This window comes from Parasteatoda tepidariorum, chromosome 1 (assembly GCF_043381705.1).
Source record: "Parasteatoda tepidariorum isolate YZ-2023 chromosome 1, CAS_Ptep_4.0, whole genome shotgun sequence".
NCBI lineage: Eukaryota > Metazoa > Arthropoda > Arachnida > Araneae > Theridiidae > Parasteatoda > Parasteatoda tepidariorum.
Window position 1 is genome coordinate 73,551,225 of NC_092204.1, and position 24,186 is coordinate 73,575,410.

Consider the following 24,186-nt stretch of genomic DNA (forward strand, 5'->3'; position numbering starts at 1 on the left):
AAAAGGTTTCATTTCTATAATTTGTAATTATCAAGGTAATTAAGAGGTTTTTAGCCTAATTGATAGAAATACTAAACAACACGTTTTTACCGAGATAGAAATTTTAAGCTTGCCTTTATAAGATAAATAGAAAAACTAAAAGGTGACCCATTCAATCCAATTACCACCAAGTGTTTGGCACACCACAGAAGATTCCAGGTCTTGCGATATTAAACTGCAAAGATGTGAGTTTGCACAGGTGGACAACTATGTGAAACGGTGAGGTGTAGCCGAATCAACTGGCAGCTGATTTGAGCTATTGCACTTAAAATGCTTATTTCAAGAGTTCAGAGCAATGCTGCCTAAAAGGCAGCGTGTACCAGCGATATTTATATTATATTTTATAATCGGCACTAATGCAACTGCCAATCCTAAGACTGAAAAAAGTGTGATATTTAAAAACATTCTCAGAGCTGTTTTTTAAAGTTGTCAAATTACTATTTGGAATTTTTGCTTCGCGTTGGTTCCGAATGGATAACAAGTGCTGTTCTGTGTTTAAGTTGGAAAAAAATCACTAAAATTTGGCGAATCATTCGGAAATATTTATTTGCGATCCTTAAGGTGAACTCTTCAATTACTACATTTTTGAAAATGATTCTAAAAATACTAAGAGCAGTGATTATTTTGCATTCTTTATTAGTTTTATCAAAGAAAAAAAATGTAAAGCTTATTTTCGTTTTTCCTACAGACTGTTCATCCACTGGCAGTATTAAACTTCCCTCCCCCCTTTTTTTGTTCAAAATAATTTTCAAATTTCTAAATAGTGTCATTTTATTTGATTTGATCTAATTGCAATATTTATAAGCTTACCTCCATCGCATGGCGTCATATTGCAAGTTTCTTTACTGAAAGGCTCTTCTGTTGGATCGCAATTACTTGATTCAACAACCTCTTCTTCATGGAAACATAAAATTTTTCTTGTTCTTTCACCTCCTCCACATGGCACAGAACACTTTGATGTTAAAAAAGAAAGGAATTGAACAAACGAACAGATAAATTAAGAGAAAAGAAGACAACGACAAAAAATTGTTTCATTTTTCTAAATGTAAAGGGTATAATGCTCTACTATAAAAAAAAATTCTATCTGATAAAAATGCAAATTTTTGCAAACACTCTAAACCTAAATTTAAATCTGATGCATTTTTACATTAAAAAAAAAGAAATATTAATTCATCGGTACTACTCAGCTTAGGAGGTCCCTAAAAATCCTCAAAACTATGATTGAAGCAAGTCATATTATTGACATTTTATAAAGCGAGTATAAAGAACTACCATTTTTTCCCTCTAATTTTTAAAGCTATAAAACAATTTAAGTCACCTTAATTTTAAAAAAAAATTAAGACCAGGATCTAGATTCCCTAGACGTAAAAGTACAAATTCGACAATATATTCACTTCGTGTCGTGGTGTTTCAGGGGATAGAGCGCTCGCCTATCAATGAAGTAAGCCGGATTCGAATCCCAGGGAAGGCTGGTCGCTACGAATTCCTCACCCGCTCATTCTGACGTAAAATATCCTCAGTGATAGACGGATCATGGGTTAAATTCCCCTTGCCATCAGGCTAACCGGGGAGGTTTTCGCGGTTTTCCTCTCCATCTAACGCAAGTGAGGGTTAGTTCCACCAAAAAAGCCTTCCACGAAGGAGTTTCCAATACTTGATCCAGGATTTATCTTGTGTTATGGATTGAGTTAAAAATTACTATGCTACCGGAGTTGGACATTGGTAGTTGTAAACTCAAAATTGGGTAGGCTGTTTAACTATGGTTATAAAATAAAATTTATTCACTATGAGCCACGATAGCTTACGGTATAGAATCGTCTCCCAATTTGATGTCCCAGGTTTGAATCCCAATGGCGGCAGGATATATGAATTCTGCTCCCGGTTCCCGTCGACCACAGTGCTTGCACAAAATATCTTCAGAGGTATATGAATCCTGCGTTAGAATCCCCTTGCCGTCAGGCTAACCGAGTGAGGTTTTCGGCGTTTTCCTCTCCACGTAACGCAAGTGCGGGTTAGTTCCTCCAAGAAAAAGTCCTCCAAGAGGACAGGTTTCTTCCAAAGCTTGATCAAGGAGTTCCATTGTGCTTTGGATTGGGTTCAAAATTACAAGGCTGCCGGAGTTGAACATTGTTATAAACTCAGAGTTGGGGTCAACCGTTCAATGACGGTTATAAAATTAAAAGAAAATATATTCACTCCTTTGCCATACTTGACATTAAACATATTTTAGAATTCCATGATGTATAGAACGAGTATGTTCGAGTTCTTCAAATAAAACCATAAAGAAAAAATTTTCCAATTTATTAAAGATTTTTTTTTGTTTCTATTCAAATTTTTTTGCTGAGAACATGATATATATAAATGTCTATTGAGAATCTTAGATCATTACAAAGGATTTTTCTTTTTGAAGTCCTTCATTTCAGTAATGTCACACATAAAAATATGCTATAAAAAGAGTAAACGTCTTTTCACTGACCAAATGCTAATATTTTGCTTTGATATCATTATTAGCAGAGTTGCCAACGGTATTTCTCCTCTATTATTTGTTGGTTACATTGCTCTGCAATCTGCAATTCGAACTTTTGCATTGACAAAATATAGTATAATGCATGTCAAATGTATTAATATCAGTAGCAGTTATTTTTGATGCATAATGTTTGCGACTACCAAGGAATGACACCAGGAAGATTGATAGAAAAAAAAACACGATAATCAGTTACAACTACTACCTTCACTATTAAAAAAAAGTTTAAGTTATTAATGCAAGCAGAACAATTTTTATGACCGCTTGCCGGATGATTAAAAAAAAAGAATAAATCGAAAGCGTACTAACACTATTTTTTAACATTGAAAAGAGGAACTTATTCGTATGTTTTTTCCCCAATCACTTAAATTTAAAAATGTTGTACTTTAAGCAGATATAAATTTCTGAAACATGTTATTATAACATGTATTTTGTATAGTACATTCCTTTAAAATGCATATATGTTCCTTTGTATAGTACATTCTATTTATGGTACATTCCTTTTCTGTAGAACTTTCCTCTTCTTTAGTAGGGGAGAGGAGGGCACATGTGAACAAATTTTTTTATTTCTTCATTTTTCGAAAAATACCATCAATTTCTCACAGTAAAGAAGTCCATATGTTTAAATAGTCTTTTCTTTGTCTTATGGAATTTTTTGAGATTTTTAAATAAAATATTTCTTTACTTTATGATATTTTAGAAAAATGACTTCAATTGTTCACATGTGCCCCTATTGGGGGAACATGTGAACATTCCTGGGGCACATATGAACAAGATTAAAAACACAAAGCAATCATCATATTTCAAGGAAAAAGATCTTTAATATAACAGATATAGATACGCATTATACTGAAAGGGTTATAGCTTACTATGTGAATTTAAATTGTACAACAGTACTGTCAATAAGAAAATAATTTTTCAGCAGTACAATAATTTTTCAGCTGTTGGGTTTTTCGCAACTTCATGTTCCCCAGGAGTTGTAATGGGCCTTTTTCTTTCTTCTCTAATACTCTTTTAAGGTTTTTTTTTAACATTTTTTCTATCTTTTCATTTGTAGCTTTAGCAATTCTATCTTTCTCAGGTGTATCAGTTAATATGCGTGACGCGCGATCAACCATTTAATAAAAAAAACTTTTTCAAAGAAAAAATTAATAAATTCATTATGGAAAATTAAATAATAATAATTTTAAATGCATACATATTTTTTAAACTTGTAATATCACGAAGATAATAATCTTAATACTATGTAAAGGCACATGTGAACTGTTTACATCTGCCCCAGATGCTTTGTTCACAAGTGCCCCATCATTCTTCTTAAACCTAACTTGAAAAATAAAGAATTTTTAATTGAGTAAAAAAAAGGAATAATTGTCATAAGCGTACCTGAATGTTCATATAATGGTCTGCAATAGTTAATTTTAGTTTATTAGTTGATTTATACTATGCTTTCACTTGAAGAAGCGAGTGATTATAATATATACAACACCAGCTGATACAAAGAAATTGTCAGAATAGAACAACAAAATGCTTCATTGTTCTGAAAGTTTTGCAGAGAGGTAGAACTAGTACTACCATCAATTGAAAATTTTTCAAGATTTTTTATTTCAAATCATACTGGTAAAACATCCCATGTTCACATGTGCTCCCTCTCCCCTACATTCCTTTAAAAGCACTTCGGCGGGGCTATTGAAAAACACGCAACTGACTTCGATGGTGGAGAACTTGAGGGAGGGGAGTTCGATTCTGGCAGCTGAGTAGAATTAAAACAACCGGCTTGAAGGTGCACGTTAAATCTGTCATGGCTGAAAGTCCACACACTGGTTGTGGCGTGATTTGGGGGGGGGAGAAGGGTACCAGTTCAGATATTGTCCACGGCGGCAAAAATTACGTTTATTACCATAGAAGGACCACCTTCTGACTATTGTAGTTATTGCGCGCAGGTCGTCAGGCTACCAAAGCGTGGAGGATAAAATTTGAGATGGCAAGTCTTCGGATCATCTTCGGGGATGTTTCTCTGACCCACGCCAATAGCCCATTGTGCAGCTCTAGTGTAACGTAAATAAATTACTACTAAAATTGTCATTAAGAGACAGGTCCTGAAAAACATTGTTTGAACATGATTGGCTGTTCTATGTCCATTCTATTAATGTACTTAGGCAGTTCTTATAAGCTATCATTCTGATCGTTCTCAGGCTTAGTTTTCCTTTGCGGTTCTGGCAGAGTTTTTATTTGACTATTCTCATAATAAATGTTCTCATAAAAAATTTTACCCCCTAACTTTTCATTAAATATTCTCATCATTTATATTTAAATTGTTGTTGATGTTGCTTCTATTGCCTATTTGCCATGCCAGCAAACCTGCTTTTGAAACCAAGCAAATTTAAGGCAAAGGGTTTCTTGCTTTACAGTGGCACCATCTATGGCCAAGAATACGATTTTAACCACATACACAAGTCACAGCCTGTTTTGCAGGGTGGACACATTCAAACATCCATTCGTTCATCCACGCATCATGATTTTGACCCGAACATAGAACGATCTATCTTCAATTCAGTACCCCCAGAGGTCTTGATTAGTTATAGAAACTTTGAGGACTTTGTGACCCCGACAGATTTAACGTGCACCACTCACCATTTAATACACGGGATTTCTTTGGTCGGTGGGATTCGAGCTTCCGTTCTCACGCACACGTCTAACGTCCTACTAACCACTCTATCCCGGCCCTAAACTTGAATTAAATCGACTTGTTAAAAGCAAAACAGAAAAACATTCAGTAATGATTTTTTTTTTATTAATCATGTTGTTTAGGAAATAAGAACAAGTTCTCTAAATCGAAAGAGATATTCACAATTAAAACTGGCATCACAGTTAACGTATTCATTTATTCAAGTAAATAAATAATCTGAATTTAAGTTTCACATAGAGGCGAAATGAAAGTGAATGTACCAACTGTCCTCTCCGAAAAAAACATAAGTATAAATAATTAAAATTAAAAATTTGAATTTTCTTTAAAAAAAATTTCTCAAGTTCAAAGTTCGTACGAATACTTAAGAAATGATAAATTAGTTTTTAGATCTAAATTGGAAGCACAGAAAAAATATTCCTTTTTAATGTGAAGAAAACATGGTCTATCATGGTCTTGTTTTATATAATCTGATTAAAATTCTAAAAGGTGAACTGCAAAATTTACTCACCCTGTTCCAAGGTCCAGTAAACCATGTAGCTTGGCAGGCTTCTGATGAGCAATTTTGCATGTCGTTGAATTTTTTAGAGGGATCACATTTATCTTCGTCAATTTTTATAACAGTATTATCTTCCCATGCACCACAAAATACAACCCGGCTCTGCACACCACTTCCACACGTCACAGAACACTAGACATTAAGAAATAAACATAATTAAGTACCGTGAAACCTCCTGGAAAGACCACCTCTATGTAGCGACCACTTTTTCCGTAGACTTTATGTTGAAGAAAACCTTTAGGAGAGACCATTAAAAGCTCTGCGCCAAATGCGGAAAAGGGCCACGAAAAAACAATAAACAATAAAACCACACGAAAAATATCAAAACAATATATATTAATAAATCAAATAAGTAGATTAAAATGTGTTAAAACTATTTGTATGAGGCTTTTATTTGGAGGACTCTTTTGGAGGATCTCTGAAAGAGATCAAAAACCTCATGTTCGGGTTAAAATGTACTAAAGTCGATCCTATCAATCATTTATTTTTAGAGTTGCTAAATTAGAAAAAAAATGTTTTAGGAAATGTTTAGGAAAATGTTTTAGGAAAGCAATCTATAGATACGTCCACTGTTTTCCTTAGTTCACTACGGTCACTACAACCATCACTTTTTTAATTTAATGAACTCTGGAGCAACTGACTGATTCCACGTGTCATTATTGTGAATTGCTTCAAATTGACAGGAAAAGGTCATCAGAAGTTGTGCTGAAAATATAATGTTGTTGTACCACAAAATTATACAGGACAGAAAATCTTTGATGATTACAGCGTTACCGTACGTTCGGCCAAACGGTGTAAAAATATTGGAAATCAACAAGACGCAATACGTAAAATAACAAACAGAGGCAATAATTAATTAAATCTCTACCTTTATTAGCACATTTTCCACTTTCTCAGTCCAACATAGTGGTTTCACAACGATTTTTAACTTTTTTTTTATTGTTTTAACAATAAGTTTTTCAGAACATTTGTAAAATTGTTTTATTGATTTCCGACTAAGAAATGATGGTATCATTAAACTAACATTTCTTACTTACTAAAAAGAAACAAATAAAACTTACATCCGTCCATTCAGATGTATGCCACATAGCTTCGCACATGGTAGATTTCGGACATGATCTGGTAAGTTCTGGAATTTTGTTTGCGTCACAAGCTTCGTTAGGGAACACAACTCCGTCCTCTGTTGCACAATGCACTTCTCGAGATTCCATGTGAGGACTACATGATCCATCACACTAAAAAATAAGTTTGCTTTATATCACAGATGATCAACAAACAGTCTGAATAAGAAAAACATTTTTGATACCCAGTACTTATTGAGTTATCTTTGCTTTAACCATTGAAAAATTTTCAAAAGATTTTTTTTTATTGTACAACAAAATGCTTATTTGAGAATATTTTTTAATTTTATTCTCAAATTTCAAATTTACACTCTCTCAAAACTGCATTTTGTAAAGTTCATTACACACGTACATATTTTCTTAAGTTCTTAACTGATTTGATTCCAAATTTAACTTCATACGCGTCATATGAAGGCCTTTTTTAATATTGCACTTAATTATTAATTAATTAAATTATTAATTCTCATTTTATAGAATTGTCTTATGAGTTTGTAAAATGAAACTGAAAGAGAATTTTCTTTCGACAAGCAATGTTTTTTTTATGATTTTAATTCTATTTTTACTTAAATTAATTTTTTTTTCTCACGATAGTTCAACGTTTCTGTCCGATTCCTACTTTCGAGCAGAAACATTTAATTTAAAATTTTTCTTTCTCACAATTTCTTTCGTTTCTGGGTAACGTTTCTAGGCGATTCCTATTTCTTCGCCTGGTTGACAAGTTGCCTAAATTGCCTTCTCATAATAGTTAGCGTTTCTAAGCGATTCCAATTTTTGCCTGGAAACGTACGAATTGGTAAATTGCTTTCTCAAGATAGCTTGCGCTTCCAGGCGGTTCTGCTGGAAGCGCAAGATTTGACACATTCCTTTATTACGATGGCTTGCTAATCCTAATTCGTAAGTTTATTCTTGAGAATGACTTATTATTATACCTGCTAGAAACGCAAGATTTGACACATTTCTTGATTACGATAGCTTGCTATTCCTAATTCGTAAGTTTATTCTTGAGAATGACTTATTACTATACCTGCTAGAAACGCAAGATTTGACACATTTCTTTATTACGATAGCTTGCTATTCCTAATTCGTAAGTTTATTCTTGAGAATGACTTATTACGATACCTCAAAGCATCGATGTTTCCTTTTGTTACACAGTAAAAAATTATAAATATAACTTATTTTTTGAGCAGAAACAGAAATAAAAGTTTATCTTCTATTTCGTTTGTATAAATTAAAGCAATCGAATAAGTTGTCTAGTTCATATTAATATTTAGAGATTAGAACTTTAATAGACAATTATGAAAGGATTTACCCCACTCCAGTCAGAAACTATCCATTCGACGCCTTCACAGGGGCCCAAAGTGCAACTTTGGTGTGAGCTAGGTTTCCTTTCGTCGTCACACTGAGAACTGTCTACAGTCTTATTATCTTCTTTAGAAAAACATTCAACTTTTCTTGTCTGGTTGCCAGAGCCACATATTTTATCACACTATTGAAAGAAAAATAAACTGATTCAAAATGGAGTGATTGAAATAAATACTGAATTGTTGTTAAATATTTCTGAAACTTCTAACTACCGGAGGATTTCTCCATGTACAGTGAGTCAAAAAAATATCAACCTTAAAAATTTTGCTCAAGTGATTGGATTATCGTGTACTAAGTACTGCCTTAATAATTTAAATAGTTAATTTCTAATTTGCTGATTAATTAGTGCTAACTATTAATTGAGTTAAGAACAAGACATAAAAAAGTACTTTCATTGTATAAACCAGGGGTTTTCAACTTACTTGAGGTCGGGGGCCGCAATTAAAAACACCAGTCAAATGGCGGGCCACAACTTCATCAAAATTTCATGTTTGAGGGAACATTAAATATTACTGTCAGATTTTTATCAAGTTGTACAAAACAAAAGTATTGAATTACAAATAATAATAAATATTTTCTTGAATTAATATTTTCTTGGATGCAAAACCTGAGAAATAAATTTTTTGGCACCGTTGGTACGTTAAATTTCACAGAAACGAAGAAATTAGGGGTTTTTTTCAACAAAAGAAAATTATTTTTAACCCATAATTATTTTGTGACCATTAATTTGTGAGCCATAATTAACCATTAATTTGTGAATTGTATGCACTTTCAGTTTTTACGAGAATTGTCATCAAAAAAATGACAACTAATATATTTTAGTTCGCGGGCCACAAAAAAAGGCTTCGCGGGCAGCCAGTTGGAAACCACTGGTCTAAACATATCTGCGGGACACGACATGGATGGAAGAAGACTGTCATCAACGCCTATTTAAAAATTTGCAGTTATGCCCAACGACACTTTATGATGTGTTTAGAAGTAGCGGCATAAACTATGCACTATTAATAATACGCGTATTTTCTTTAATAGATTATTCTAGGAAAACATTACTATTTATTAATTATTAATATATAATTATTTATTAACATATTTATTTATTTTCTTCTAAGAATCTGCAGATTTTTTCAAAACAGATACTTCTATTTGAAAAGGGTAACTTAAATCTCTGAAATAGCATCTGTAATTATTTTGCTACTTTAATTGAAGAGTTTCATGTCAGAACGTATTAAAAGTCATTTTCAAAGCAATCAAATCTTCAGTATTAAGAAAAAAATTATAAAATAACAAAATTATAATCTTGAAGTAACATAACCTATTTTCAAAAGCTTTACGCTTGCATAAAAAAACGATATTGCAAAAATAGTAAGTGCACATTGCAAAAATTTTTAAAATATATCAAACACAAAGCAGTCACTTTAAAACATGCACAGGGTGTTTTGTAATGACCCCTTAAAAATACATTTTGAAATTCTTGGAGTTTTCGTTATGGAATTTTGATTAGAATGTGTAAAAAAAATTTCAATTCGTTTGAAACGTTCTCGAGATATGGTGAAATACGCCAAAAGTAAAATTAACATTAAGGAGTCAAGACTTTCGATCGCTCTCTTGATCAAACTATAGGAACCATATTCCCCAGATTTCGGCTACCCCCTATATTTTGAGTGTCTAAAATCCGAATCAGTCAAAAAAAGGTTTGTTTATTCGGAGGAAGCAAGTTTTTGTGTCTGATTTCGTAACTTAAAATATCGTTTGCACCAATTAGATAGGCTATTTGAGATCACTCCCTCGAATCATTAAAATTGAGTCCTAGAAAGTGAAGATCCAATCATTAGATCAAAACATATTTAGGGTGGTCCATTTTTTCTTTGCACTATACATTGGATACATCGTGTCAAAATTTCGCATTCCTTGCACTAGTGGCATTATACTCTTTGTAAATAGAATAGTCAACTAACCGTTGCGTGATTTTCTCCCTCTCCACATATTCCTCCTTTCGCTGCCATGAATATGCAAAGTTTGCTTTTTTTACGGCAGTATATTTCAGTAAGAAGTGGGAATAAACTGCCGTGGTTAAAAAGTAAGATTTGCAGATACCATGCTATCTTAGAGATTAAAGTGTAGAGAGAGGGTAGATCACACAACGTTGAGACGACTACTCAAATTACAACTAGTATAGAAACAAGGAAACAAGGTAGACGATACACATGTTCCTCATCACAGATGCCCCAATACACGCATTAAAAGAAACTGTTATATCTTACTGGTCTCGGCAATGACAAGAACTTACCTCAGACCAGTCTGCAAACGTCCATTCTGGACATTCAATCTCGACATCACATGCTCTCATGAAGAGTGGCTTAGGCGTATCACACTGCTCATCAGGTACCAAGATGTTGCTCCCTTCTTTCGTTTGCTGACAGAAAACGAGACGAAACTGAGTACCACCACCGCAGGAGTGGCTACAAGGACTCCATTCGCCTATCTGCCAACTAAGACAAAAAGATATTCGATGATAACAAATAGACCAAGAGACTATTAGACAAATAATAGTTTTGATCTGAAGAAAAATAAAGGTAATTTTTTAATGGTTAAGAAACATGTTTGGTAGTACCTTTAATTATACTGCGTTATTGTTTTTTTTAATATTCCCTTTACTTGTACTTTTATAGTTACTTGTAAAAATAAATTTATTTTAGTACCAAGTTTCAATTTTTTCCACTTAAATGTTTTTCTACAAAGCTCTTCCATAAAACTTTTTCAAAAATTTATGATAATAAATTTTTAAAGTGCAAAGTTTAGTAAATAAATTTTTATTGTATTTTATGTATTAAATGTTATATATAACTTCTATAATTACAGTGGTATATATACTCTTTTAGATAAAAGGGTTTTCTGCAAATACCAAGCTTAATAGATGTGTTTTAGAATCCTGTCCAAGTATGAAGTCAAATTTTTATACACTTTAAGGGACCAAAAATTAATATTTGAGTAAAATAAGAAATAAAACATTTATCGAAATCTTTCGAATTCCTAGCGAGGAAGACCAGATGGAATATGTCATTACTAGTTTGGTTGTCTGATAAAAGATAGGCATTTCTAATAATCGCCTTTTAACAACTCTTAGCTCCTCAGCCAATTAAAAATGTTTTGAGTTCTGACTTCCTCAAAGGAGATTTGCCAAATTTCGATAAACACTTTAGTTTTTTCCTGACTTAAATTAATTAACTGACGTATAATTTAATGAAATCCAACAATACTCTTCATTTTCAGATTTTTGTCAAAATATATATTAATATATATGTTTATAAAATATGTGTATTACTATATAATTTTGATAAAATATATATTTTATCAAAATAAAATATATATTAAATATTATTTTTTCCGATTTGTACCTATACTTTGGCTTGCATCTTTTAATCGTAACTTTTTCTATTTTGTACTTTAACTAGAATTTTCGCTTTTTGCTTGTTACTTTTCAAAAACTGCATTTTTTCCTTCATAGTTGGTTCATTAAATTTAAGTTCTTGCACTTGTTATCCGTTACTTTAGAACAGTAACGTTTCCATACAAACTCTAAGAAAATCAAATTACTCATTGCATGCATTCAAATAATAAGAGTTCTCTTTTTTTATTAAGTTAAAATAGTTTTTCTTCTTTTTTTTAAAAAAGAAAATTCGACTTTAGCTGGTTTAATGGATTTTAAAAAACTCTTACAGAGAGCTAAAAGACAAATATTTCTGCGATAACGAAACGCAATGTAAGTAAAAAATAAATGTATAATATTTATACTGAACATGCTCAATATCGTTTTGTTTAATGGAATTGTGACTATTTAAAACGATAAAATAAATAAAATGGCTAAGTCAGATTTTTTTAAATTCTTAGGATTTAGGATTTCCCCTATCATTTCATGGAGTTATTTAATAAATTTTCAAATGAGTACTAAATTTGATTATTTACAGTCGATTTTATGTATGATATGCAGTATTTAAGTATTCTTTTTAGACGGTAGGAAGGAGTCCCAACAAAAGATTAAACATTTTAGTCCAAATAAAATACTATTTTTTTATTATTTAATGCTGAAAATATTATTTATCCTAAATTTAAAATATTTAAATCGGTATAATTGTTCCTTTAAGCTCTGTTGACACATTTATATTCTTTTGATATAATTTCAGTTATTCAACATCTTATATCCCCTTTAGAGCTTTTGGTAATCGTGACCTTGTTATAATGCTGTTACTCCTGTTACATAATTGCTTATGTTACACAGCAGTTATCTTCAATAAAGGAGCTAATTCTCATTGGCAAACAGGAAATCAGTGGAAATGGGAATTAATGCAATTATAATGAAATTCAATGATGTTTTTTGCCTAAAATAGACATGAAAAAATGGCACATTTACTCCATAGGTTTTTCAATGTATAATAACAACAGCTCTGCTTCTGAGTTAAAATTTCAATACTAGAAAAAGAAACTGAGGTTTCATTTTCAAAATATGTATTTTATTCTCATCTATTGGAACATATTTAAATAGATTTAAATTAAAATAAATAATTTAAAGAAAAGCATTTGAGAAAAGAAAATATGAAATATTAACCTGGCGGAGCAAGGTTGTGTATTACAAGAACCATTGACAGATGGCTTTAAAGTCGGATCACACAGTTCATCCTCTATGACATCTCTATTACTGTTAATACAACGTACAGGTCTGTGTTGCACTCCTTAAAATATAGAATATACTTGTTAATGTTGTTTGTTCTCGTAAATTACAATAGATGACAATATTATTTAATTTCTAAAATTTTGAGAACAAAGAATGCATGTCCACTTTTCATATGCATGCTTTGAATATTTTAAAAAAAGCAACATTAGGGAGTGCGATTAAAGGAGGCAAAACAAAAAACTTTATCAAGCTATGGTGATTTATTCTCTGGGATGATAAACATAGAAAGGAAAAATTACATTACTTGAATATTAATCTATTCAAAGAAAGAAAAATGCCTGTTCTACTATACAAATAAACTGGAATTTTGATAATATATCCTCCTTTTTTGTTATAATTGACCTGGATAATGTTTTGGCAAAGTTTGAAAACGCTTTTGTTTCATTTTAATATTGGTTATTAGTCTACGACTTTAACAATGCATTGTTTTCGCATCCATTTTACTAAGTTTCTTAAAAACGCTTAAAAACGCTTTTGTTTCATTTTAATATTGGTTATTAGTCTACGACTTTAACAATGCATTGTTTTCGCATCCCTTTTACTAAGTTTCTTAAAATGTTTACAACTCCATATGGAACACTTAGGCAAAATAAAATCCTTTTAAACATAATTATAAATCTTTGTTATAACAATTGTTACTGTTTCCATGGAGTGACTTTAAAAAATGCTTATATTAAAATAAATTCATTTATTCAAATTTTTATTTCATAGAATATCACATAAACATGTTTAATTAAACTTGATATTAGCATACTATTTGTTACATTAGTAAAAATTTCAGAATTCAGTTCATCTACTAACATATTTTTTTAAATGTATTGCAGAGAAATGAGTTAAATGATTCTTTCATACCTCCACCACAGGGCTGAGAACATTCTTCGAAATCCCCAAATGTCCAGGTATAGGAATCAGGAAAAGAAGTTTTAGTTGTTGCAGGTATTGAATATTCATAACTGATGCCAAGATTTTTCTCCTGATACAACAACTAAAAAAAGAATAAAAATCAATCCTCAAGAAGTAATATCTGATTGCAACGTGCATTTATCGCACTTTTTATATTTACTTAATAAGTATAAAATGAAAAGTTAAGTTTTAAAAAGTTTATTTTTTGTAATTTTTTGTCACAAAGGACTATACTTATATGCATTGCGTTAATCAACGACATTCACTACCCAAGGAGGTATTTTCGCGCTTAAACAGCGGCTTTTAAGGTTTTTGACTTCACATCTGACAAGTTTTCTAAATATATACATTAAGGGTGGCTATTAGGAAACATCTTGAATAATTTAAAAGTATACTTATTCTAAAAATATTTTTCATTAGAAAAAATGCGGACTCATTGGTCAATAATTTCTCTTCCAATTTTGTTTAGAAATTTCTCCTCCATGCGCAACTTTCTCATTAAGTATTAAAGTGTTTTCCTGGCAGGGTGATTTGCCCTTCAACTTGTGTCCAGCTGGACACAAGCACTGGAGCCTGGAGATATCGGGATCTAATCCCATCATTACTCTAGATATATCTTCGCGATGTGTGATGTCTTTCTCAGCTTGTGCTATCTGTTATCTTACTTGACATGACATGGGCTTATAGGTCGTTCATCATTAAGAGTAAACAAACCTGCTTATGCATATCTAACAATGAAATTAATTTAATTAATTAAACAATAAGAGGGAATTTTCTGCCGGAAAAAAATAATTTTCGCTAGGAAAACAACAGATGAACAAAGCAGCAGGAAAAACAACAGATGAAATTGCGTTTTTAGTTGTATCAAACGAATTGACTTAGTAGAAACTTAACTCCAACTAAGATTGTCTGTTAGTACATCAGTTGGCGATTTTATAATGTGAAAGTGTTTTAATAATCAACTTTACCTTTCTTATTTTTCAAATTTCTAATATCTAAATTAGTAATAAGTTTTTCACAAAAGATAACACTGTTTTTAAAATCCCAAATGCAAAGCGAGTGAAACATTATTATTAAGTAAGCAATTTTTTGTCGCTAACGCTTAACATGATGTATTAAAAAGCTTACTTACAACAATGAAAATTGGTTCAATGGTTGGTCCTTTAGCTCGAAGTATTTCTGGACTCGATCCCCTTATTTTCCGTTCATAATGAAATATTGTTCCAGCTAGTCTAATTTCACGAGGATATTCAATCCTCCAATTTCCGTTGAGATAAAACTCTCCTGCTGAATTTCGAATAGCTGAAACGGAATTTTTCAGTGCAAACATTATTATTTATGTTGATCCATTATATATAATTCATTTATGAGCGGAAATTATAATCCATGACTGAGGTGAAAAAATCGTATTTAATCATATTATGCCGAAAACAATTAGTTTTCGTAAAAATCAAATTTTTCAACAAAATTAAATAAAAATAATAATAAATAAATATTTTAGTTGTTAAATAAAGTTTGGAGATTTCTGTTGGAGCCCTGAACTTTTCACTCTATCAATGTAAGCCAAAGCTGTTATATTCGATCTAACCATCTACCTTATTAACTTCAAGTTTTTTTTTTTTTAAACAAAAAACTAACTAGCTAAAAACTAGGTAATTATAAAAGGTAATAGTTTCGAGAAAACCTTTTTAGCATTTTAAAACAGTATGAAAGCCTTTAAAATATTTCCAATTTTCCATCATTTAGGAAAAAAATTAGTAGAAAAAATTGATTTAAGCTTACAGACAAAGGCATTTTATGAGAAGCATTAAACAACAAGAATGCAAAAGAGGTGAATACATTAAAAGAACGAAAACAAAACTGTCTTTTTTGTACGAAAGGCGTAAAACTTTGATTTAACTTTGAAAGAATAAATTCTTATGGAACTCTATGGAATATTCTTACAATAGCTCATCAGTAATTCTTTTTGCATTGAGTGCCTTATACAGATAGAATGTCGTTAATGTTTTTAAATATAGTATTTTTAAATATAGTATTTTTAAATATATTTATCTAATCGCTTTTACGTGTATTCAGTGCACATACAACAGAAATAAAAATGAAACTTAGATGATTTACAATTTTAAATAATTCGAAATTTGATAGTTTTTCTCCCTTTTTAATATTTTTTAGTTTTAGTTTTACTTTTACCTAATAATTGTAGTTTGAATTTTATTAAAATAATGATCTCTATATGCTGATTAGCACTAAAATATAAAATAATGACACACTAAAATATTCACTAAGCAAAATTGAGTATTTGGGGGAATAATTATATTTATTTGGGGGAGTACACTTCTCAGGGAAAATATTCAAATTTCATATATCTTATTCGAATAAAAACATCAAAATTATAAAATATAATAAAATAGATAGTTTTTCAATTTTATTTAACGTTTTGATCTATCGAATTGTTACATGCATGCACATATAAAACTAGTACTAAACTTACCTATATAGTTATTAGTAGGCTGTACTTCCTGAATGAATATTGATGTTGCTCCAATTGGAATCAATAAAATATCATTATATCCTATAAAAAAAAATCAGGAGAATTTATAACTAGCTGGTTTTGACATAGAAAATGTAGGCATAACAAAGGTAAACAAAAGCCAGATAATATCTATTAAAAAGCTAACGAGAATGAAAATTTAAAAGCAATTCTCGATCCAGTTAACTGATCAAACTTAAATGAAGCAAAACCTTTCTTATTTATTTGTTTGTTGATTAAATAATACTTTCGAAACAATTTTATTTTTAAATTTTTTAAAAAAAGTGAGTTATTCAGGTAAAACACTTTCTACTAAAGCTTTCTGAGGTGCACAAAATATCGGATGCTCAAAATTAAATCAAATTTCTTATCAACAGAGTTTTAGTTATTAGGCTGTAACTAAAAAATTTAAATAAAAACAAATGTGAGAATTGATACTATTTAAAAATATTAAGCAAGCAAATTTTTGCCAAACATTTTGGTTCCATTTTTTTAAAATCAAATACTTTTTAATGAAGTTATTCAAAGGAAAGGAGCTCTCATTTTCAGTTATGCTTGCTTGCCTACTATATTTACCATCTTGATAACTTTCAGAGCACTTTATTAACCATCCTTTAGACTAGAGGGTCTATATGCATTAGGAAGTATTATAAAATATCCGAGAATTCAACTAAACTCTTTGCAATTTTTCTTGGAGAAAAAAAAAACAGTACACGATAATTTTTTTATTTCTTTTTAATTTATAAAATCCTTTATTTATACGGAATCACATTTTATATAAAACACATAAAAGACGCTCAAATATGTTTTACAGTTACTTTACCTATAGTGAACTCATCTTGGTCAAAAACTCCTTTCACTACTTTGCAGCTCGTTCCATCTCCACCACAAACTCTACACTCATCTTCTTTGGTAGTGGAGCCCAAAACTCTATCACATCCCACTGGCTAAAATTTAAAGGGAAAAAAAGTAATTTTTGAGAGAACCTAAGATAATTATAATAAACTGACCAGCGTTCTCCCAAAACTAAAAACCTGGTTGCAAGCCTTTCTAAAAGAATATTAAAAAAAATGAGAACTTTTTACTCTCTTCCAATTATTTAAAAAAATATTATTGCCGGGAAATCTTTGATAGCGGTTTTTCTTACAGGAATATTTTAAATTGGAAAGGTAAAGCAGTGAGTAATAAAATATTCGCTTAAAAAATTTTACTATCAGCTTTTTAGTTTGAGGGGGAGACGCTGTTCAGCTTAATAATTTGAAAAGGTATTGGAGGTTTCAAAATGATCTACAATTTGAAAAACTAATGAAAAAAAAAAGAAATGGAAGGAGATAGAAATATACAGAATGCTGTGTTTTGAATAGGAAACTAGAAGATTTATTTTCATTAAGTTTTAAGATTTGTCGCAAAATACCGCTGCCGAATGGAAAAATTATGCAATAAAAAAATATAATAAATAACTGCATAACAGGGACTATTTCAGTTGACGTATTTAGATAATCTTCTTTTAGTTTTGTTTCCTGCGTCACGCTGTCGTTTCAAATAGTAAATATTTTGAAAATATAATTTTGCAGTTTCTGTTACTGACTAGCACCATTTGTTGATGAGCTTAGTAACTCATTTAGAGTAATGGAGAGATTAACATATGAATTGTTTTCTCAACAGAATGCAACAAACCTTACATCTTCATTTCTTTTCCATTGATTTCAAATAGTCAACCATATTTTAGACAAAGGTATCATTTACAGAAATTGAAAATTAATATAATAATCCTAAAATAAGTTTGTTACTAACATTATTATAAAGTAAAATATTTAGTGAAACTGAATGAGCTGAAATTAATACAGATTAGCGACATGAAATGGTAAAATATATAGAAAAAACCTAATTGCTAATGAATGGAAAATAGTTCTTTTATTTTGCACAACTTACATTATAAAATAATTTTGAAATTCTAAAAGTGTCTTTATATATTATGAAAACTTCTGCAATAAGTGTTTAATTACTGAAAAAGAAGAATGCAATGCATAAGTTTACCTTATTTCAGAAGGTATTTGATCAGTGTGACTTAGAACTAAAATTATGTATGTTTGATATGATTAGTTATAAAATTGGAAATAAACAAAACAATTGATTGGGAATTAAATTCTATAATTATGGATGTAAAAGTTGCATTATTGAAAGTTCATATTCATGCTTGTTTTATGAGGAAATCTAAATATAGTAACCATTGAAGTCATTTTGAAAGCATGAATATGCCTTGTGTATTTCGAATAACACAGTGAGTGCTTCGAAAGGCTGTCTTGTGTCATTCGAAAATGATTGATAATGATTATAAAATAATTCTATTTTATAATATTACATTCTTCATTTTCTCTGGGCGTATTTTGAAATTATTGAATACATTTTAACAAACTCCACTAAGACAGTTTTGAATCAATTTTGCGCCCCTTTTTTTCTTCCTTTAGTGCCTTTTTATTTCTTTTGCTTGCTTAATACAGTTTGCATATAAAATTTGACTCCATTTCGCTTAAAAGTTTTAGTTTTCAGTTTTATCTTACCATAACGAGATCTTAATCAGCTTAAACAGTTTTCAGTTAATTTGTAGTGTACATGAATTTATGTGATTATACGCATACCCATACACGCCTGTCAGAAACGAGACTCGTCAAACTGCGCAGCGTGCTTTCAGTTATCCCCAGTCGAATGATAGTGATAGTCTGCCCAAACTAGGCTTAAAGCTGTCAACAACGTCTGGCATGAAATCAATATTTAGATTGTTTTACTTTACTTCCATATTTAATATAATTTTTGTGTAGAATTGCCCCTCAAAAAAGGTCTAAAAAAATTTGCAGACATGCAAACTTCTCCCGTTTAAACCAGATATTTTTTTAATATATAAGTTGGTTGTGAATTTTATGATGCATGATCTTACCACCGTTATATGCAATCAATTCCAACCAATATATATCTATAAATAAGAAAAATAAGCGTTGGCAAAAATTTTAAATTATTTTATAGTGCTATTTCGCTACCACTTTAAACGGTGTGAAATGCTATGATATCTGGGTTAACAACTATAAACTTGCATAATTTTTCATTGAATAAGAGACAAGAATCCCATAACTGGTCTGAGACACTCTTTGTAATTAACTCATAGTAACACAAGAAAAGAAAGCGTTCTATCGTCAGTGATTTCAATTCTTCAACCAATTATCAAGTTTTAGTTTTTTCACCTTTTTCGTAAAATAACATTTTTTGTATAAATTTTTAACTTCTTTTTAATTAATTAAACACTTTTAGATTTAAAAATAAATGCTCATTTTTTACGATAGAAAAATGATGTCTTAGTTAAGGGAATAAGATCTTGTAATAAGATCTGAATCTTAATAAGATCTTGCTATCACTCGAGATATTAAAAAAAAATGTTCTACTGATAGAATTGAAGTGGAAACTCACCATACACTGTCCCTCCACGCATGCATCTAATGATCCATCATTGCGACATCGAGTTCCATCAATAACGGAACGATCCAATCTTGCAAAAAAACTTCCACCCTGGGGCATGCAGTTTAATTCACACTGGTTTTGAGCTAGTAAATAAAGTAAAAACAACTATTTTTTTAAATCTAATTATTTAAATTTAGGGAAAATGTTATTTTTTTCAAAGAAAACAATACATAGTAGTAAAAGCATAATAATACAGGGTTATTCATTATTCCCCCGCCAGTAAACGCCATTTTTCTTTCATCTCCATTTTATGCTAAAATGATTTTTCTATTTTTAATTTTAGAAACTAAAAAGAGTTAATTATCAACCTGTGATTGACAATTTAACACGTGATAAAAAAAATAGAGCAATTAACAAAAAAACAATGTTGTAGTGTTAATTAAAAACAAAAATTTACCTCCCAAACCATAAGAGAAATTTAGAAGTAAACGTCACAGTTATAATGCAAGGTGAGAAAAGACCACGATATTGAAATATAGCCAATTTATTCAATTACTTCACAGTAATTAAGTTGGTATATAATATGAATCAGTAAATAAAACTGCATCTATTTAAAATAAGTTTACATACCACTGTAATAAGGAACCCAGCTATAATACTTTCCATTGTAAGGTACAGAATTGAACCTAGCACATTGCTCTGCTCTGAAATCTCTTGCAGATTGTGGACAATCCTATAAAAATTTGAATTATTAATTTGTTAAATAAAAAAGCAAGTTAAGTATTAAGGGAATGTATAAACTTTTTAAAAAAACAAAAAATCTCCAAAATTTTTTAATAGTTCTTGATAACTAATTTTAAGGTATTACTAATTATTTAAGAATGAAAGAGAAGTAACATATCATTGGAAATTAATTTAGCAATATTATCCATCTCCGTCAAATCTCTTAAGATTGTTTTTACTGATAATCCCAAAGAGGTTGTCCTACGTTTTCAGAAGCACAAATACAGCTTATTTTTCATATTGTTAACATAATTGTAATGGTTAAACATTCGTCGACTTTCCTATGTAATCTCTAAATCAGTCGGTAAAGTTTCGTAGACAATGGGGCAGCTTTTTGTTTTTAAATTCATGTCTTACCAATTCCAAGACATGCATTTGAAGGACCATTGGACTCCGTTTTTGACTTCATCAGCGGAGTTAAGTCAGAGTAAATAAGCTTATAGAGTAAACTAACTACCAGATCAATAAACAGAACCTGAATAGGCGCTGATACTGAAAAATACTTATTCAATTTTAAAAATATGGGCATTATGAAATAGTATTAGACACATGTTTAGCAAAAACAAAACATTTTCTACTCTCCGTACATCATGCCATTGTTCTTCTGCAATAATTTCAATGTAACACTATCATGCACACATTCTTTTATCTGAATTTAAAATAGTGATAATTAAATCTTCCCTAAAAAAATATTTTACACGAAAATGATTCAGCATTTTGACGAGGTGAAAGATGCTATTGAGACATGGTGGGTAGCTGGTATGAAATGGACTTGCAAAAAATATCACAGCGTCTACAAAAATGTATCCGACAGTTGGGGATTAAGTAAGAAGTTAGACGAATGTTCAACCTATGAAATTACGTAATTATTATTTTTAAAGAATAGATTTTTGTAAAAAATTTTTTTTTTAAAAATGGATCTCATTTTTGGAATTATCCTCATCTTAATTTCATATATATAATTTGATCGTATGCATATTTAAAAATATTCTCATCAAAAGAGGACTTTTGAATTTAACAGAATATATGATGGGTGAAGAAATCTTTCTCAAACTATTATAGCGTTTTCCGAAAACCATAATTTTCTTAATCGCAGGCACTTAACAATCGCCAAAATTTGAGTACCACAGCTTTATGGTATAATGTTTTATTAATATATTGTTTTAAAATTGCTCCATAATAATTTTTAGCAAAAAAAAAGGAACTTCATTTTTTTATTACCAAAATACTATCAAACAGGGATTCACGGTCATATTTTTTATATGCTTGCAAAGGTATCTTAAATTAGTTAAATTTAAAGTATTTACAAATAAATAAATAATTCTTTTTCATCTTTGACTAACTTTTTAAGTAATCATAATTTTATTCATTTATTATTTTTTATCAAAGAGTATTTTTTTAATTTATTTCTTTTTTCATTTAGTTTTAAACATATGTACAGAATTCATATTCAAATCAAATTTCTGGATTGAATTTGATTGAATTATGGATCGAATTTTGAATTTGATTACAATCAAGTTACGGATCTTGTTCAGATTTTGTTTATTACATTTAAGATTTATCATATATCCTCAATGTAGTCAAAATTCTTCTCGAAATAAAAAACTATACTTACATCAGTGTTACAGGAAAAGTATCTCCTGGATGGACCCACACAAGAATGTCTACCGTCAGCCCTTTAAAAATTTATGAAAGATTATTTTTTTTATTATAATAAAAATAAAAAGACGCAATAGGGGAAAAATTCGGAGTAATTCAAAAATTTTGTATTTTCTTTAGACCATATCACATTAAAACTTTTTCTTCTGTTTAAAACAGTGCTCAAAATAAGGAAAAGAACAATTTCATAATCAAATTTATCAACAAAATAAAATTAGAATGACTTATGTAGCATATTGAAACTGAATTACATTCAAAACATTGTGTCGTATAAGTCATTTTAAGGTATTTACATGATTTTTTACTTTTGCATTTCGTAATTAAAGTATTTTATAACTCTCATTGTCCAAACTATTATAAACACAGTATTTCATAAATACAATATAAAATAAAATGTTCATATAGTTTTGTTAAATGTGTAAAACTCAGAAAAATAACGGCAGTGTATACAAGATGTGTTTGAAGTTCGGCAAATATATATCAATGCAGTTAAAACTCTTGTCTTGATCTCGTAGTGAGACACTGGAATATCGTAGAATTGAAAAATACATATTTTCAAAACAAATAATAAATATGGTGACATCTTCAAAAAAAAACATTATCTGTGCTCCAAAGAGGTAAAACAACGCAATGAAATTATTTCATAATATGCATACAGCTAAAGTATGTAACGTTAAAAGTAAATGATTAATATAAATTAGTAAAGTATTGAAAGATTAAAATAATTATTAATTGAAGACACTCCTTTATTTATTTCAAGAGTTCAAACTTGAAGAAATAATATTTAGTTATATTGTAATCATCCGTAACACCATAATGATCATCCTTAACATAGACTTTTACAATCTTTGTCAAAATTGAAATAAAAGAATCACATAAAGGATTACAAATTAATATTAAGGAAAACATCAAACTACTCTCAGAATCAATGGACTCACTAGGGACGAAGGTGGGATGGAGAAACATTAAAACTAGCAGCCTAATTTAACTATTTACTAACTGTTTTCTCCAGCAACTAAACAGATTTTGGATATTTCAATCCTGCTTTTTACTGTTAATTCGTTATAATTCGATAACAATTTTTCATGCTTAAATATTTATCGGAGAGCCCAAACGTGTACTTTTTATTGCTTCATTTTTGACAAGGATTCTAAATATTTACGTTAAAGGCAGTCATTAGAGAGCACCCTGTATATAAACAGCAATTACGCTTACAGTGAAATTAATAATGAATTACATGAAGAAACAATCAATATCAATTTATAATCCATTAAATAAATAATTTGTTCATTACTAAAAACAGGTCCATGGGTTACCACCGAATCTCGAAAATCGTAAATTCGGCCATTATTACCTTGCTAATTTCTATATAAACTGATTTTTTCCGTTAAAGTGCGTAATCAAGGGTTTTCTGCATTTTTCCTGGCGAATGTGCACATCAACAACTTCCGTATCCTTTACATTCAAATATCACCACAGCTTGATTGTATTTACTGAATTCGTTAAAAATCGAAAAGTAAATTAATAATACTATAGTTATTTCCTTAATTGTAATAATATTTAAACCTTTAAATTTCTTGTATTATAATTATTAATTGATGATTGGTTCAAAACTAATTTATTGATTATTTTATTGTATTAAGTTGATTCTTTATATATCAAAAATTTTATCAATGTTATAGTTATTTCCTTAATTTAACTATATTTCCCAATCAAATAACAGTAAAAAGATGATATTCAAACTGTTAACTGGGAGAAAAACCGTTTATTAACAGTTTTCACCTAATGCGGTTAAACAATCTGAATTTATCCGCACCAATCAGGCCCACCTAATTAACCCACTT

The 24,186-nt window shown here is 30.0% G+C and overlaps 1 protein-coding gene across 1 annotated transcript in view; it reads right to left on the reverse strand.

Annotated features, from left to right (window-relative positions):
* LOC107447945 (papilin) overlaps positions 1-24,186 on the reverse strand; it is a gene marked incomplete in the record, with an annotated part of 216,134 nt that overhangs the window by 162,821 nt on the left and 29,127 nt on the right. Inside the window, 13 exon segments of the mRNA XM_071182252.1 lie at positions 850-991; positions 5,758-5,937; positions 6,867-7,040; positions 8,236-8,412; positions 10,576-10,777; positions 12,892-13,015; positions 13,870-14,002; positions 15,053-15,222; positions 16,412-16,492; positions 17,274-17,397; positions 19,910-20,043; positions 20,531-20,633; positions 22,299-22,359. Of these exon segments, the coding sequence (XP_071038353.1) occupies positions 850-991; positions 5,758-5,937; positions 6,867-7,040; positions 8,236-8,412; positions 10,576-10,777; positions 12,892-13,015; positions 13,870-14,002; positions 15,053-15,222; positions 16,412-16,492; positions 17,274-17,397; positions 19,910-20,043; positions 20,531-20,633; positions 22,299-22,359 (1,805 nt within the window).